At 42.3% G+C, this 17193-nt stretch overlaps 1 protein-coding gene across 2 annotated transcripts in view; it reads right to left on the bottom strand.

The window, feature by feature from the left end:
* Positions 1-12353, bottom strand: part of LOC147905454 (binding protein) — a 50197-nt gene extending 37844 nt beyond the window's left edge. For both annotated transcript variants that reach the window (XR_015540784.1, XM_087372726.1), the window contains exon 1: positions 12036-12353. Coding sequence is in view for 1 of the 2 variants with exons in the window: in XM_087372726.1 (XP_087228852.1) it covers positions 12036-12146 (111 nt within the window). In the remaining variant the exon portion in view is untranslated. The remainder of the gene's footprint in view (positions 1-12035) is intronic.
* Between the last annotated feature and the right edge of the window lie 4840 nt (positions 12354-17193).

Below are 17193 nucleotides of genomic sequence, written 5' to 3'. Positions count from 1 at the left end.
TACTCCATCTATCTTTATTTATGCTACTACAGGTAGCTAAATAGGGCTACGAACTTCCAATGAGCACAAAAAATGGTAGAAGCAAGGGGCACCTTACAATTAGCCATCCCTTTTCAAGCAAATCACCACCAGCTAGGGAAAGCCACCTAGACCATCCCTTGGACAATACATTTTTATTTATCCCTCCTATGCTTGGGCTCCTCTCTTTTTCTTCAATACTTATGTCTATTGCTCACGTAACTCTAAGAAAAAGGCAAGTTCTTTCTAGATGATGATTTGCTCCTCTACAATAACATTTTTTCTTTGCACTGTTGGACCTAATATCCAAAGCAATGTGTGACTGTAACAATAGGATCATCTTTTTGACTTCATATTGTCATTGTCATCCTCAAAACTAGAGATTGCTTCTAAGCTGATGGTCCTTTGCCCGCTTTGTGAAATGCAAGTGACCTTGGCTTTGGAATATATGGCCACACTCTTCCATAGGCATCCCACAAAGGAGTGGGAATCCTCAAGAAGACAAGGGAGATTGACTAAGCAATGCTAACAATCTATTTGCCACTCAGTGCAAACATGAGGCTGCTATTGCCCATTGATGTTCTCCTGGCATTACAAAAAAACCACATGCATCTAGATGTTTTGGTGCCCAACTGGCGGCATGGCCCTTGCCTATTCATACCTCTTAGGTCTATTATATAGAGAAGTTATACCTGATTTGCACATTAGTTCCAAGACCTAGTGATGTGTGAAACATGGATGACAAGGCATCCATGACTAGAGGTTTGCAGTGTAAATGAACCTTTGACCAAATTCACATGAGCCTCAAGCATTTCAATTTTTTCATTTCATTTATATCCTCCATCCCCTTCAACCCTTGGTTTGTGAATCAAGGCTCCGTCAGGTGTAAGTATGCAAGGTTCAGCTTGTTGAGCTCTCCTATCAGATAGAGACCCAAAGCCTTCGGGTCCGACTCTGTGGCGCCTATGTGATCAATTATGGGAGAAATCCTTACAGCAGTGCGGTCGTGCCCCATCTCCTCGGCCACCGCCAAAACCACTTGTAAGGCAAACTTGCAGCGGTTCTCGATCGAGCCACCATATTCGTCGGTGCGGTCATTGATCCCATCCTTAAGAAATTGATCGATAAGATAACCGTGGGCGGCATGGATTTCTATTCTGTTGAATCCTGGCACATCAAATTGCACAATTCAGTTTGGCAAAGCAGTGTGTTGGTGTGAAGAGGAGTTGTAGTAAGTCTATATGTGTGAGCCTTGTGTGAGTGCCACGTGTCATCATGGGACTTATCTCATATGCACTAGGTGCTAGCCTATATAAGGCTTGTACTTCACTTGTCTTGTGATACTTGATGAATGAATGAAAGCCTTTCTTCATGTCTTCATTTGAGCATTATTTCCTCACACCCTCTCTCTCTCTCTCTCTCTCTCTCTCCCCCTTCACCATGTTTCTAACACTTTGGTGTAAAGTATACCCACAAAGCACCATTCCCTCATTTGGAACATTGATGCCCTTCTTAAAAGAGGTCAATTTGCCGACGTCACACTACATTCTGATTTTATGGACCTTATATTTTATGCCACTTTGTAACCGGGGACCTAGTACGCTGTGAAACATGGATGACAAGGCATCCACGACTAGAGGTTTGCACCTCTGACCAAATGAACAAGAGTTTTATCCTTTTGTTTTTTTCCCAATTCGTTGTTACGTGCACCCACAAAGAACCATTCCCTCATTTGAAACATTGACCTTACAACTTATCCTAGAGAAGAAGACCTATTAGCCATTTCTATTCTTCATGATGTTGCCACTTGCTGGAGATATATCCTGCGTCTTTATCTTGACTAAGAAGCACATTTGCTCGTTGTTGTCTCTCTCATAGAGGATCATCTCATCTTGTGCAACAAGAATCAACCATTTCTTTTGATTCTGTCTCAATTCGTCTCCTCCCCACACTTCTGCTACCGACACGAAGGATGCGCCAAACTGATAGCTGGCCATCAATGTGACCAAAAAAAGAAAAGACCCTTTGTGATGATCCTACGTGCATGCTTCAGCTTCACTCCCTTATTGTACTTCGCCACTTCGCCGCATCTTTTTCAAGTGTAACATGCAACCGTAATCTGATCGTGTAATCACAACAAGACCTTCTTTAAACCTGTAATGAGGAAATAGCACTATGGTGCACATTATGCACCATAGAGAGAAAAAGCAGATAAAGGTAGAGAGAGAATGGAGTCAACAACAACCGATTAGTCCCTGTACCCACAGAGGACTCCCTCCCCCAATCAAGGGAGAATTTGCATTATACTTGGAGAACTAAGAAATACAAATAACATGTTGGTAAACTGAAAGGAAAGAATAGAGTGAACACAAACTCAGAATACTTGCATTACTTGCTTGTAGAATGAAGAAGAGTGAGGTCCTTATGTAGGCACCTCTTACATGCTCACTGACATCACTGATGACTTCAGAGCTCCACAATCATCTCCTCAATCTGCTCCTAGATTCTCTCAATCATCCTATGTGGCTTACCACCACCTAACTGTGCTTATGGGCACCTAACTGTGCCTCTAGCACTCACACATAGAAACCAAGGTGTGCCTGAGGCATACACCTTGAGATATCCCAACAAACCCCCCCTCAAGGGAATGCCTCAGGCTATGTCAAGGATACAGCTAGCACAAGGTGTCTCATGCCATCTCATGGTGGTCATGGATCTATCAATGGCTAGGATCTCAACCTAGCAAGGGTTCCCAAGGGTGTAAGGTAAACAAAAGGGATACAAAAAGACCTTCCAATGGTTATCTCCCCTGCATGTACATGCACACAATGTCTGCGGGAGGTACCATGGAGCAAAAAACATACACATGGCCTACATCATAAGGTGACCAGAGGTGTTTACAAAACACACAAAACACAATAGTTTATTTCATTCATTTTGGAGGACTATCCAGGCTGAGTACCTTGACTCAACATAAAAAGAGAGATCTGGAGCATACATAGAGATGATTTAAAAAGCATAATCTTCAAAGGATGCCTCATCTTGTGGAGGCACATCAACTGAAAGTAGATTGGCATTTTCTGTCTTTGAAGTTGCTTCCTTTTTGGCAACCATTATCTTGGCAATCTTCAACAAGGAAACCATGTTGGCATTTTCTTCCTTTGTAGCATAACAAGACATTGCTTTATGTTTTGGCTTTTTACATATTTTGCATAAGCAAGCCATGAGAGGGTCTAACCCAAGAATTGGGCAGTGTCTTCTCTCTTACAAGGCTTAGAATAACAACTGAAAAACTTCAGAATATAAGCATTTAATGTAGCAAAGTCTTGTGATCAAAATTCAATCAATGATGCTTTCACTTATATGCTTCACAGAGGTGGCTAAATGAAAGCTTTCCAATCAAAACCAGGTATAGCAACTCAAAGCAAAGCTGAAGCCACACTTGTACTGATGCTATTCAAAACTTCAAAAACTCAGAAATGCTAAAGTAGCATCTAATGTAGCATCACTTTCAAAACCTTGTCAAAACTGTCAAAAACAAAGGACTGAACTTGGAGGGCTTGTATCTCTCTCTCCAGAGCAAAGAAAAAGAGGGTTTCTAAGGCGAAAGAAAGCTCATATACCACAGAAGGTCTACTGAGGAGAAGGGGCGCAAATCCGCATCAGAGCGCCATAGCTTGCCTCTTCATTTTCGACTGGTTTTTCTCTGTTTTCAGCTTGAATATGCAGCCATTGCTGCTCAGATTTCAGCACAGGATAGCTCAAGGTATGGAGAAGCTCCCTCTGAAAGGAATCAGAAAAGCATGGAGCAGTCTCAAAGAAAACGCAGGAAAGAGAGTCGCCGATTTTCGTGCAATGTCGTCGAGCAACGGCGATGATACGTAAATTCCTTGCAGCCAGGGGTTCGCCCCTTCGAGATGTATCTCCAGCAGGAAGGGCTTGGAGAATGGCAGAGAAACGGAGGAGAACAGGCTTTAGCAAAATTTGGGAAGAAGGGGAAGAGATGGTGAAGAAGAAGATGGAGAAGAAGATGATGATGTGGCAGAAATGGGATCAAGGGGGATCAAAGGGCTCTGATACCATGTTGGTAAACTGAAAGGAAAGAATAGAGTGAACACAAACTCAGAATACTAGCATATAGAATGAAGAAGAGTGAGGTCCTTATGTAGGCACCTCTTACATGCTCACTGACATCACTGATGACTTCAGAGCTCCACAATCATCTCCTCAATCTGCTCCTAGATTCTCTCAATCATCCTATGTGGCTTACCACCACCTAACTGTGCTTATGGGCACCTAACTGTGCCTCTATCACTCACACATAGAAACCAAGGTGTGCCTGAGGCATACACCTTGAGATATCCCAACATAACACTCTTCGAGAGAGCACGGAAACGCGCTTCTGAAGAGTACACTGTGCATATGTATTGCAGACCCAAAGACCTAAGAGGCAACGCCGACCAATACCGAGACCTTGAAGTGCTCCACACAGACAATGTAGGGCACTTCTGCAAGGCAAGGAAGAGGCTTGTGTTGTCCACCGGGATGCAGGGTTACTACGTGAGTGAGAGAGTGAAAGCTCGAAGTAATAGATTCTAAAAGAGAGCTGAGAGATGACTGAAATATAGACCTGAGAAATGAGCTGTGCAAAACTGTAAATAGATGTCACGGGGGCGTGAAATTCTAAGTGCTTTAATGTACTACAAGACCGTGACAACTTTGGTTTTAAAAGTCCAAGCATGGGCTTAATAATGTGTAATTAAACGCGGCATGGTGCCTAGCACATAAGCGTAGTTAATCCCTAGGCCCAAAGGAATTAAAAGAGTGGTGTGGCATTTTTAATGGGCCCCCAAAGGGCCAAGTGCCATCAGTGGCCCCCCTAGAGTTCCAAGTGGCTCTAGTGCCTTCTACATGCTCCTTTGTCATTCTTGGACCTTCCTGGGCCTTCTAAACTTCACATGTGTGGTTTTCTCTCTCATCTTCTCCCTTTGTTGAGATTTTGGACTGGTTTTTCAGCCTCCTTCAGCTGAATTCCGTTTTTCTTCCTAACTCCTCACCCGTTTGGATTCCTCGACTTCCGTTTGGCCCGATGGCTTCCCCTCTGCCTCCCCTTCGTAGTGATATGCTTTTCCCTCCGTGCGTTTGGTAGAACGGGCAGAGCTGAGCTCTTTTGCTGGTCGAATTTGCAAAAGTGGCTTTTTCTGGACCTTTTTGCTTCTACCGCCTCCTGGGCCTCTCCTCTTGCAAAGCTACAGCTTTCTGTTGAATTTCGAGTGGTCCCACGCGCTGGTTGACTGGTTTTTATCAGTTTTGGAGGACTTTCCGGCAATGAAACTTCTCCAAAACCTTCTCAATGCATTCCTCTCTGAAGCACGCTTCTTTTGAGCCCAAGAACTCCCATTTCTTCGCGACAGAAGTGCTTCTTTTCGCATTTTTCAGTGGAATTCTTGCTGGTCAGCTCTTGTAAATGCTCTTTCTTCATGCCTTTGCACTCCTCTTTGGCTGAGAATGCAATTAGGCATTGGCTACTACGTCCTCTTGGTGATTGAGAACTTGGTTCGAGTTTTCAGGGCTTGGTGAGTTGTGATTTTGCTGCTGCAATTTCTTTTTGCCATAAGCTATTGGTTGGCCTCGTGTGCCGCCTCTTTCTTGGCTCACAGGTGCCCAGGCAGTGAGTGCTACATGAGTCATTCTTTGGTTGGGTACTTTGCTTATTTTATTTTGGAGCTTTGAAAAGCTTTCATCCATGGCTTTCTCCCATTTTTCTTTTCCCATGGCTTGCTCAAAAGAAGTGGGTTCTGGTTCTTGTATCACTTTGACCATATAGGCATAGTGAATGGCTGTAAATCCATCATATTTTAGCCTATCCATAGGATACTTGACTTTGGTAGACCTGCACAAAATAGGCTTACTACCAGGTGCTCTCAAAACATCCTTGGTCTTCCTTACTCCAAGTGTAACCAATGCATTCCTCTCTGAAGCACGCTTCTTTTGAGCCCAAGAACTCCCATTTCTTCGCGACAGAAGTGCTTCTTTTCGCATTTTTCAGTGGAATTCTTGCTGGTCAGCTCTTGTAAATGCTCTTTCTTCATGCCTTTGCACTCCTCTTTGGCTGAGAATGCAATTAGGCATTGGCTACTACGTCCTCTTGGCGATTGAGAACTTGGTTCGAGTTTTCAGGGCTTGGTGAGTTGTGATTTTGCTGCTGCAATTTCTTTTTGCCATAAGCTATTGGTTGGCCTCGTGTGCCGCCTCTTTCTTGGCTCACAGGTGCCCAGGCAGTGAGTGCTACATGAGTCATTCTTTGGTTGGGTACTTTGCTTATTTTATTTTGGAGCTTTGAAAAGCTTTCTGGATGCCATCTGGAAACCACTCAAAGAGAGTGCAGCTGGGGTGCAGTGTGATTGCATCTGGACAACCAATGGAATTACACTCGGAAAAGAGAATGCCTTTGGATTGAGCCTATGGGTTAAGTGCACTTATGTGATGGTGTTCTATGCTTGAAAGCCTTGCGAAGGCTTAGTGAATTAAGGCTGCGTGCTCAGAGTTGCAGGGAAGGTCTCCCAGATGCAACTTGTAATCATTTCAATGTGAAATATAAAGAAATACCGAAAGGGGCACCACGGTGTTTAGGGCCAATCAGGTGCACTTGTCTATGTTTGTTGAGCAGGGGCATTCTAGCCTCCATCCCTTTTTCAGTGGTTTTGTTTGTGAACAAATGGGTAAATGCCAAATGGTGATCATGCAATGGTTAATGGTTGTGATATATGCTTTGTGAGCTGTAAATAAGTGCCGAAGTGATTAAAGGTTTAGTTCCACTGCCCTCTGAGTGATTAGAGGCTGGTTTCAATAGAACTGTAAAGAGCTGCTGAAACAGTACTGCAAACCTTGGTCCGTTTGCTGATCCGAATCCCTAACTGATGTGCTGCGTAATAGATTCTAAAAGAGAGCTGAGAGATGACTGAAATATAGACCTGATAAATGAGCTGTGCAAAACTGTGAATAGAACTGCAAAGAGCTACTGAAACAGTACCCCAAACCTTGCTCCGTTTGCTGATCCGAATCCCTAACTGATGTGCTGCGTAGACACCTTCCAGGAGGGCTGAACTGAGGCCAAGAGCTGAGGCTGGTCCAAGGCCAACTTCTGGAAGTGTCAGGCTGCTCAAGAGGGGCTGAAGGAGAGCTGTAGGAGTACTGAAGGCAGGAGGAACTGAGTGAGAAATGAGGGCCAAGAGGCCCCTATTTATAGGGCTGGAGGGCTGAGCCAACCTTGCCCAAACTGGCCGACTTTTCAGTCAGCTGTTTGGGCCCTATAAATGTCACATGCACCCATGCACTTGGGTGCAAAGTGACAGACTGGCTACATTGACAAGTGTGTAATAGTTCCCTAATAGGAGATTCTGTCGTATGCTGTGACCCCTTTGTGAGCCCTTGTCTAGGGGCAATCAGGCACAAGCTACATAAGTCAATCTGGTCCAAGAGCTGAGGCTGGTCCAAGGCCAACTTCTGGAAGTGTCAGGCTGCTCAAGAGGGGCTGAAGGAGAGCTGTAGGAGTACTGAAGGCAGGAGGAACTGAGTGAGAAATGAGGGCCAGGAGGCCCCTATTTATAGGGCTGGAGGGCTGAGCCAACCTTGCCCAAACTGGCCGACTTTTCAGTCAGCTGTTTGGGCCCTATAAATGTCACATGTACCCCTGCACTTGGGTGCAAAGTGACACACTGGCTACATCGACGAGTGCGTAATAGTTCCCTAATAGGAGATTTTGTCGTATGCTGTGACCCCTTTGTGAGCCCTTGTCTAGAGGCAATCAGGCACAAGCTACGTAAGTCAGTCTCTCAGCCTTAGGTCAAGTCGGAAGATCAGTCCTTGTTCACTGGTACCCACTAGAGAACCGTAGGGTAGTGTTTCTGACTTAAATTTAGGGATAGGTTTAGGTCCAGCCTAGGATAGGAGCTCTTCTTGGAAACCTCAGGGCTGGAACAAGCGAAGAGAATGGCAGGGGAAGGACTGCCTTTATAGGCTACCATGTACCCCTCCCTAGGCTGCATTTATGGGGCCTAGGGCTGCCTTTATGGGGCCTAGATCTAGCATTTATGGGGCCTAGGACCCTAGCTCTGTTAATTTAAGTCCAATAATCTAAGGATAAGCGTCTAGGTATATAACATTCTTCCTCTCTTTTAAGCATTTACACTTAACCAAAATCAGACTAGCAGTCAACTCTTAAGTTGAGTCCTCCTCAAACCTATCCTTCCACTTAATGTTGAACTCCAAAATTAATTTATTCGCCCCCCTTAAATTGATCACTCTTTTAGGTTCATGTGGAACATATGTGGAGGCAATTCTAGTTTACATGCAACCTTACTAATATTTTTCAAGATTAGGAAGGATCCACAGTATTTAGGGAATAACTTTTCTACCAACCTCATCCGTAACATCTTTGAATCCTTTGGCATCTTTGAATCCTTTGGTGTTCGCATATATAGACACATTTCCTCAAAAAACTCTCTATGCAAATATAGTCTATTAACATGAACCTACGCTCTATATTTAAGTACACCTGATAGGTTCTCGTGCAGTCTCTAACATCTCTTGCATATCCAATTAGAAATCCTTATCTGCATCTAGCTGAATACCCTTCAAACCAAGAACTCTGGTTTAACATCCCTACATAAGCATGAACAAATCGTAACAAAAAGCCGTATGCTTGGCACTATCATAGTGCAAATTCCACCATTGGGATATACTTCTCTCGGTCAGAGGGTCTCTTGAAGATGTATCCTGAAAATTATCTTCCAAGATCTGATTCACCTAACTCGGATGGTTGGCAAAACTCATACTCAAGGTGGTTCCTAGGAGTCTCCGAGAACTTCAGATGCAACCCATATAACCTAAACAACTAATCAACAAACTAATGAGCCAGCTCAATAGGTAAAAATCTTGCGATCTTTGTCAATCTATGCAAATAGCATCATACACCCGCTAGGTTCACAGTAATCCACAACAAAGTCCATGGAGCTGACACTTTACCACATAATCAATCATCTCGGCCTTCATCTTCCATAAAACGTCCGTTTTACTAAGTAACAGGTTCATTGAATTCCTGGATGACCTACGGTTAGAGCATCATGACATTCATAAAAAATCCTCCTCCTAACCTCTGCGTCATTAGAGCGCAAACCTTCCCGTATTCAAATTAGCAAGCCATTCAGAATGTAGAACTGACCACCCACCACCTTAACAGATGGTATTATCCCTGAGTATTGTTCTAATTTTGTCTAGACCTCTTGCCAATATCGATAGATGACTATCAGTCCAAAATAGCTCTCTCAAGAAAACATAAAGATCAGCTCTTATCTCAATAATACTCACAGAGTTTACCTCATCCATTCGACTCAAAGTATATCTTGTTCAATTTGCTTTCGGTATCTAATATCCATATCAAAATCTTGCGTCAATTCAACCCATCGTGCCTTCCTTTCCCCTAACTCAGGCATGTATTTGATAGACTCTTGGTCTATCAATACAAGAGAAGGAAGCCTGCTTGAACCATGGATTCAAACACTGTCCTGAAAGCATTGCTAAGGTTCCTAGTAGCCTTGTCTTCTGAAAAGGAGATCACGGTGGAATTGATACAACAATTGAAAGAGGCAAGTAAGAGTCAACCAAGCCTAGGAAGCCATGGTACATAGGCAAAGATGACAATGTACATATCTTAAAATTTTAGAACCGATGCAAGCAACCAACAATATGTAATTCATGAAAGATTCTTCCATCAACTTAGTGCATACAAGTTGGGCAATGAAAGAAAGAATGGCAAGGATGAAGAAGAATGTTTTGGAAGATGAGATCCTGGTAACTATCTCAATTGCATGATGTACTAGCTATCAATCAAGTCATCCGCTCTAGGAAGGGGATATCGGCTGCAACTTTGTTCAAGTTCACAAATCCTCCAGCTTCCGTCCTTAGGCTTCAATAGCACTAGGGCACCCCAGCAGGATTTACTTTTCCTAGTTGACTGTTGAGATACCTCATCTTCTTCCGCTTGGTTGTTCTTGTAAAACACCGTGCTTACAAGTTGAGCTCTTGGAACTAATTCTATCTGATGGTCTACCAAGCTAACATATGGTAAACGAAGTGGCAACTCATAAGTAAATACGCCGACAATTACAGATGGCAATATATCAACAAATTTCATTTTTATTTTTGCAAGTGCTCGTGTTTTCCATGCATCTAGCTTAGAAGATTCATTTAAAATCTCCATTTGGTGGGATATTGAAAATTGTGGTGTGCCAAGGGATGTAGACCCTCATTATATCATGCAAAATCTAAGCTCCGCACTTGAGCAGGCCGATCTCACAGGCCCAATAGAAATTAACGTCTTCGAGGACACCCCTTTTGGAGTCACAAATGTTCTTGTGATGATGAATGATATATTTTGTGAATATCTATCTGGGGAAATTTGTAATCGTATTCTTAGATGATATCATGGTATAGAGCCATTCTCTCGACGAGCATGTTGAGATTGGGATAGTGACACCAAGGCGTGAGAAGCTATATGCAAATTCTTGACATAAGATTTTCGGAGAGTACATGAGCATTGATGATGATAGAATTTAAAAGGTATTGCATTCGCCCATTCCTCAGATAGTAAGGCAACCTCGTGCGTTCCTAAGATTAACCGAGGGAATATTTGACTATATCAGGTCCTAGCCGACTACTCGTGGTTGAAGCCGATGCTAGTAATTTCGTAGTAGGCGTAATGGTATTCTAGGAGGGCCGATCGAGTATAAAGCTAGATGACACTCAAGTGGAGACATTACCTATTGGCCATCAGCAAAAGCCCGAGCCATTTTTGTGTATTCTAGACCAAGCAACATCCTTTCTTCCTCCAAGGAAAGAGGTCTTTCAACCACTCGTATCTCACTCGAAGATCGTTTATGGCCTGTCTTGGAAGGATAGGTCTTAGTAATAAAATTGGGCTTAAGAATCTACGCCAGTTTCACTCCAGTCGTTCATACTTTCCTCACAACATCTTCAGTTTCACTCGAGTCCTCCATACTATCCTCGTATTCTCTCTCTCACCCAGGTTTCCGCCCTCTTTTTCCACAGGACAGGCCCATTTAATGAATTCACCTTGTTTCTCTAGCTATTATTGGCAGCCTGTGGACAGGCAGTAAGTTGTTTGTTCTTACCAACGTGAATACGTATAAGAATTACGCGCAAGGGAAAATGAGCCCACGTGGCCCTTGATAAACCTAATTATCCGAACCTCGAAGCCTGACCATCGTGGCCTATTCGTGTGCCCGGGATTACAGCGAGCCGTGGTGGTTCAGAAAAGGGTGTACCTAACATGGTCTGCCCCGTCAAATTACTAGTCCAGAGAGAGGCGCAGTGACGAAAAAGCTCATAGCGACGAGGAAAAGCAATGGCAGCCTTTCGAATGCCTGCCGATTACACCCAACGGGCATTACTGTCCTCATACGTGGGCGCTCCCCTATTTGCAATGATTCGAGTAGGTCCCCCGCTAGCTTACTGATTCCCGTCAGCAGCACGATACGGAATCGGTAAATTTAGAAAAAATATATGACGCAAGACGATGAGTGCCAAGGATTGCTGTTACGGAATTCAAAATCGCCGTTAAGAAAGCGAGGGCCACTTCATCGCTCCAAAATACAGGTTGAAGTTTGCGCGAGTGATGTTTCACGGTAAACACATTAATTTTTCCGAAAGTAGGAAGCTTGAGCCGATGGCTTTCTCGAAAAGAAATCCTTAATTCCATAAACCGAATGTGGAGGTGTTGACCACAATTTGAGCACGAGAGCGGGATGAATCAGGTACAGCTTAAACAAGTGTGAGATAATTTCCGCCCAATTACGGAATTCTCCAATTCCTATTGTTTTCCCGCCCCATTTGGATCTTTGAAGACGGCTGCGTTAAGAAACAGACTGTAACTTAGCGAGGCAATTTCAACGGAGAGAAAGGGGGGAGGAAACGGGAGAAAGGACCGGAGCAAACACCTTGAGCACTTTGAAGAGGTCATCTTTAGAGATGGAAGGGAGGGTGAGGCGTTTTCCGATGTCGGCGAGCTGCGACTCGACGGTGGCTGGAGAAACGGCAACGCCCGCCATGGAGAGGGGGGAGGGAGGGGGAGGAAAGGTCAAGAGGGCATGGAAAGGGAGAGGGGAAGGGAAACCCTAAAGGAGCAGGAGCAGGAGCGGGGGGGGGGGGGGGTTCTTGGAACGAGGAGCAGGAACAAGAAGGAGTTTCTTTGGTGCTCTGAGAGAGACACAAAGGGGCTAAGCTAGGGTTTCATACTCAGAGAGTTCGCGAACCTGTCTAAAGTAGTAGCTTGGTGTTTATATACACTCCCACATATTTATATTTTGGGAGAAGACGGTCCCCATGAAGACGACGAACCTTTTTTTCGGTTCCATTTACACCTGCACCTCGTTTTACCGCCAACTCCCCGTCTTCCTCTTTGCCTCTTCCTCAGAATCTTCACCGGATCGGCCCTTTCCACCCGGTCCCCCCGGTCATCCCTTTACCCTGCCACGCGTCCCCCAACGTCTCCATCCTTTCCAAAAATAAATCCTCCACTCCCCCCCCACCCGCTTTTAAACCTTGCTTATCCTCCCCCCCTATGCCTCTCTTGAGTCCTCGACGACGACTCCTAGGAATAACCCCTCTCGGTATCTCCTCGTTATCTCCTCCTCTCTAGAATTTAATTAAACTAGTTCGCCCTCCTCTGATCACCGCAAGTTAATCGTGCGTCGACACTTCATTTGTGCCTACAATGGGTCGGCACCCGTGAGATCTGAGTGATAGTATTAGACCGTCTTGGGCTAAAACTATATACCGACTCCCATAACTACTCAATCACGTGTTTCAGGTTTGGGTATAGCACGACTTGAACTTGCGACCATTCACGTAACAACGGGCTCTCGCCTAGCCCATTCTCATTTCCTCCAATTGCCCTTTGTCTTACCCTTCCCACTTATCTTTTGGACTTACCAGGTGTACCCATAACATGTTTTTGGCATGCCAAGGGCAAAGCCATAGCGTTTGCTTTGGGTTCTCTTATTATGGGAATTATACTAGGGCCTTAAATGAATGCTATGATAGAAGGATAACATAGGAGGGGATTTAAGGGTTGTCATAATTTGAGGGTGAGGTTGTCACATCTCCTTTGGCACGCCTAGTAAAATTTTCACCTTGTTTATTTTACTAGAACGTATAATTCTTTTTCATAAGTATGCCACCATACCTAAAGTCGATTTGGGTATTTAAATGCACACTAGTTGAAATCTACAATTATGATGGCGTTTAAGAAAGACATATTATGTATATGTTTTTTACGAATAGGCATGAAATAATCATAAAACAATATATGCGAAATAATTTGCTAGACACGTGATAATTTTTTCGAGTTGTTCGAGAGTGTTTTATCAATCAAGACAATAGGTGAAAAAAGATACAACAACCTCGATCAATATGATGTTCATGGTTTAAAATTTCTTTTTATAATGTTTCATCATAATAATTTTATAAAAAAACGTATTTAACAAAAAACACTCAAACAAAAGAAAAAGCATTGAAAAATAGTTCATAAATGCATGCTTGCTTAATAAGTATCACATATAAATTACAACTTTTTTAAAGCATTTGAAAACAAAAATATTATTACATAAAAATTGCCATTGTGTAAAATCTCTAAGTTTCATTCCTTAGTAGTTCGATTTGTGATTCTTAAGCATATATATAGCGTATACCTCAATCCTATCGCGCATAATCAAAAACTCATCTAGTTTCAGTACTTGGTAGGCTTGTATCTTGTTGCATTTTTTTATTTAGTGAATCTGATGTCTTATATTTTCATTTTGTTATGGAGCACATAATCACAAATTTTTAATATACTCTCCATTTTATAATTTATGTATTTCTTAACGAGAGGCAGAGACAAATTATGAAAAATTTAGAGATGAGACACGACACAAGGTCCATCGGACTCGATCTTCTATGTAAATATCAGGGGTTGCCTTGCTACTGTTGCTCATGGTCACTCTACAAATACTACTGTTGTTGCTGCTTCAGACTCCAAAGAGGAAACCTCTAGCTTCTCCTTCCACCTTTGAGAAGCCCCTCTTAGTTGTTTTTTAGGATGTTAGCTTTTTGTTATTCCATGATGTAAGTGCTAATGTAATCAGAACCAATAGTCTAGAGGAAATCTTTTGATGTATCAAATGTTATAAAGTAATAAAGACACTCTATTTTTTTGCCCAAAAATTAAATAAATAAATATCAGGGATAGTCAAGTCTAGGGTAGATAAGAAGGCTAAAGTATTTCACCATATTAGCAGTTTACCTGCGAGGAGTAATCATTGACTGAATTCTCTTTGTCTATCTTCTTAATACAACTAAGAAGGGATTGCTTTTTATGAGCAAAATGCTCAATTTAGGATTCAACTCCTCTCTTACATACTTTGGTGCGGTCATGTATTGAGCAAATGCTTTGTTTGTCAATTTGAGAAGTATTCAGTGTTGGAATTCAATTAGGTGGAGAATTGTGAATCGCCCAAATTTCCTTTTGAGATCTACATTAAATGAAAGGACATTAGATCTCATGGGTCTATCTTAAGGTTCTATGGGGTGAATGATGAGAACTCATGTGTTGAATAATTAGCCTTAGTGTGGAAGATAATCTACTCTTGTTCTTTAACTTAGAAGTGACTGTGACATTGGTAGAGATTTTGCAAGTTTATGTTTTTGTGGGATTTTTGAAGCACATTCTTGTTGAGGATGTGATGTCCTTGTGCATCTATGTAATATTTTCATCCAAGAGTGAAGAGAGAAGAAACATACAACAAGTTCTTATCTCATTTCACTTTTTGCGATTTATATTACATGTGTAAAGAGGAGGTAGCAATATATACTTGCCCAAGCCTATTAACCCTTTCTTTGTGGGTCTTTTCTTGTCCTGTCAGTACTTTCAATGAGCACAATGTTAAACTATAGATGGTTATGGTGTAAAATGGGGGGGGTAGTGGTTGGTTATGGGTTGAGTAAAGTGCTAGTTAGAGAGCCTATTTATGGCATGGTCAAAGGTCAGTTAGGGCTTGTTGGAGGGCCTATTTAGCCTATTTTTTGGAGTATTCTAGGGTGCAAATTTCATCTTGGTGTGGTTCTTCGAGTTGTTGGTTTTACTTAGCAGTAAAGTGCAGAGGTTTTATTTCAATCTTTAGAGGAATGTTAATTTGTCGGATTCAGATCTGTGTTATTTTGGTTACTACCCTACAAAGGAGTATTTGAACCACTTGCACACTAAGGGGCCTTTTGGGTTTCGGTTTTGTAGGTGTTCCAAATGCTATATTTTGTCTATTGTTGTTTGCATTTACAAGAGAAGCCAATAAAGGTGTTTTGAGTGTTTAGCATGTTTAAATAGAAACATGTTTTTTAAAGAAAATTATTCCTATAAGAATTTTGGTTGAATGAAGCTGTGTAAATTTTTCATTGAAATTCATCTTCAATATATATGAACACCAAATGTTGATGCATCTTCTTTTATAATGGGAGAAGATGCATGAATACAAGTGTCAAGGTTTTAAACACTGTAGCACTTGCTTAGATGATTGGCGCTCAACAATAGAGAAGCTCAACAAAGGAAGAGATGAAGAGAGACCTATAAAATTTGGGGCTATGGAGGAGTGGTGAGGAGCTTGACCCTGAGAGGTGAGAGCCCTTTGTGTTTGGTTTTGCAGGTGTTCTATTTGCATTTTTAAGCTGGTCTAGGGTATTCATTTAAAGAAACATGTTTTATAAAAGAATGCTATTCCTTTAAGGCTTTTGGGCGAGATTTAGATCTATGTTAATCTAGTTACTAACCTACAAAGGAGTATTTGAAGTCGCTTGCACAATCGAAGGGCCTTTTGTGTTTTGAATTTGCAAGTCTTCCAAATGCTAGATTTTATATGCTCTCATTTGCAAGGTTAGGTATTTTGAAGCCATTTCTACCTCAAGATAAGCTCTCCCTACATTAGCATTCTTTTGTTTGCATGCTACGATGAATAAATCCTTCACTCCCCCTTTTAAACCTTGCTTGTACTCCTCCTATGCTCCTCAGTCCTTCTAAGGACCCTTTCCCACACACGTAGGTGCAATGGCAATGTCCGCACGCACGAGGGAGGTGAGGGCACTAGTGGCCCATCAAGTCCCCTAGAGCCTCCAAGGATTCATTTGGACACCAACATTGTCCATGTGAGAAGTTATTGATGACCAACATCGCACTCTCCTTCACCTTATAGTCCTTAAATACATGTCCATGGGCTCTGCACATTGGGGTTTAGGGCACATCAACTTAAATTTAATCTTCTCTCTTTTTAAAATTCTTTTATTTTGCAATGGTCTGCACCAAAAAACGATTAGTAGCACACTTGAAGGTACTATACATGCAATACTTTGACATAATGGATGATGAGACAGACATGGCCCTTCTTCCTCAGGCACATCTTGTCCCCTCTATCGAAGGAGTTGATCCTGATGATAGGACAAGACTGATTGTGAGATATCAGTGGAGGCAATGGATACTATGAAGAACATGATTAGAGGTAAGGGACACACACCTAAGGATGTGCCTCTCGCAAAGCAAGCTAGCAAGGGAAAAAAATGACAATTTTATAATATGAAAGATGTTGTGGAATCCTACATTTTCTTATCTATAAGAGACACTGATTTTAGTCATGCCAGTTGTGGTAATATTTAATGGCTATAACAATTTGTGTTACTAACTTGCCAATAATTCTTCAGAATCCCTTACACCCGAGATTGCCTTTTGTGTTTTGGTTTTGCAGGTTTTTCCAAATGCTATACTTTCTATGCTCTCCTTTGCATTTATGAGGGGAAGCCTCCTAAGGTATTTTATAAGCTTTTATTATCCCTTTCTATGTGGGTCTTTTCTTTTTTTGCTAGTACTTTCAATGAGCATAGGATTAAAGTTGGTCATTTATTGTCTGACTATAGGCTAGTTATGATGTAAAATATGGTGCTAGGTGGGGGTAGTACAAGGTCATTTAGCAGGGAAAAATAGGTTGGTTATGGGCTGGGCTAGCTAGAGGACCTTTTTATGGTCTGGCAAAAGTGTTAACTAGAGCTCGTTGGAGGGCCTATTTAGCCCATTTTTTG

This window comes from Dipteris shenzhenensis, chromosome 1 (assembly GCF_047967505.1).
Source record: "Dipteris shenzhenensis isolate YYH24624 ecotype China chromosome 1, Dip_SZ_1.0, whole genome shotgun sequence".
NCBI lineage: Eukaryota > Viridiplantae > Streptophyta > Polypodiopsida > Gleicheniales > Dipteridaceae > Dipteris > Dipteris shenzhenensis.
The sequence above is the reverse complement of the archived record's forward strand: the minus strand, read 5'-3'. Positions and strand labels throughout refer to the sequence as shown.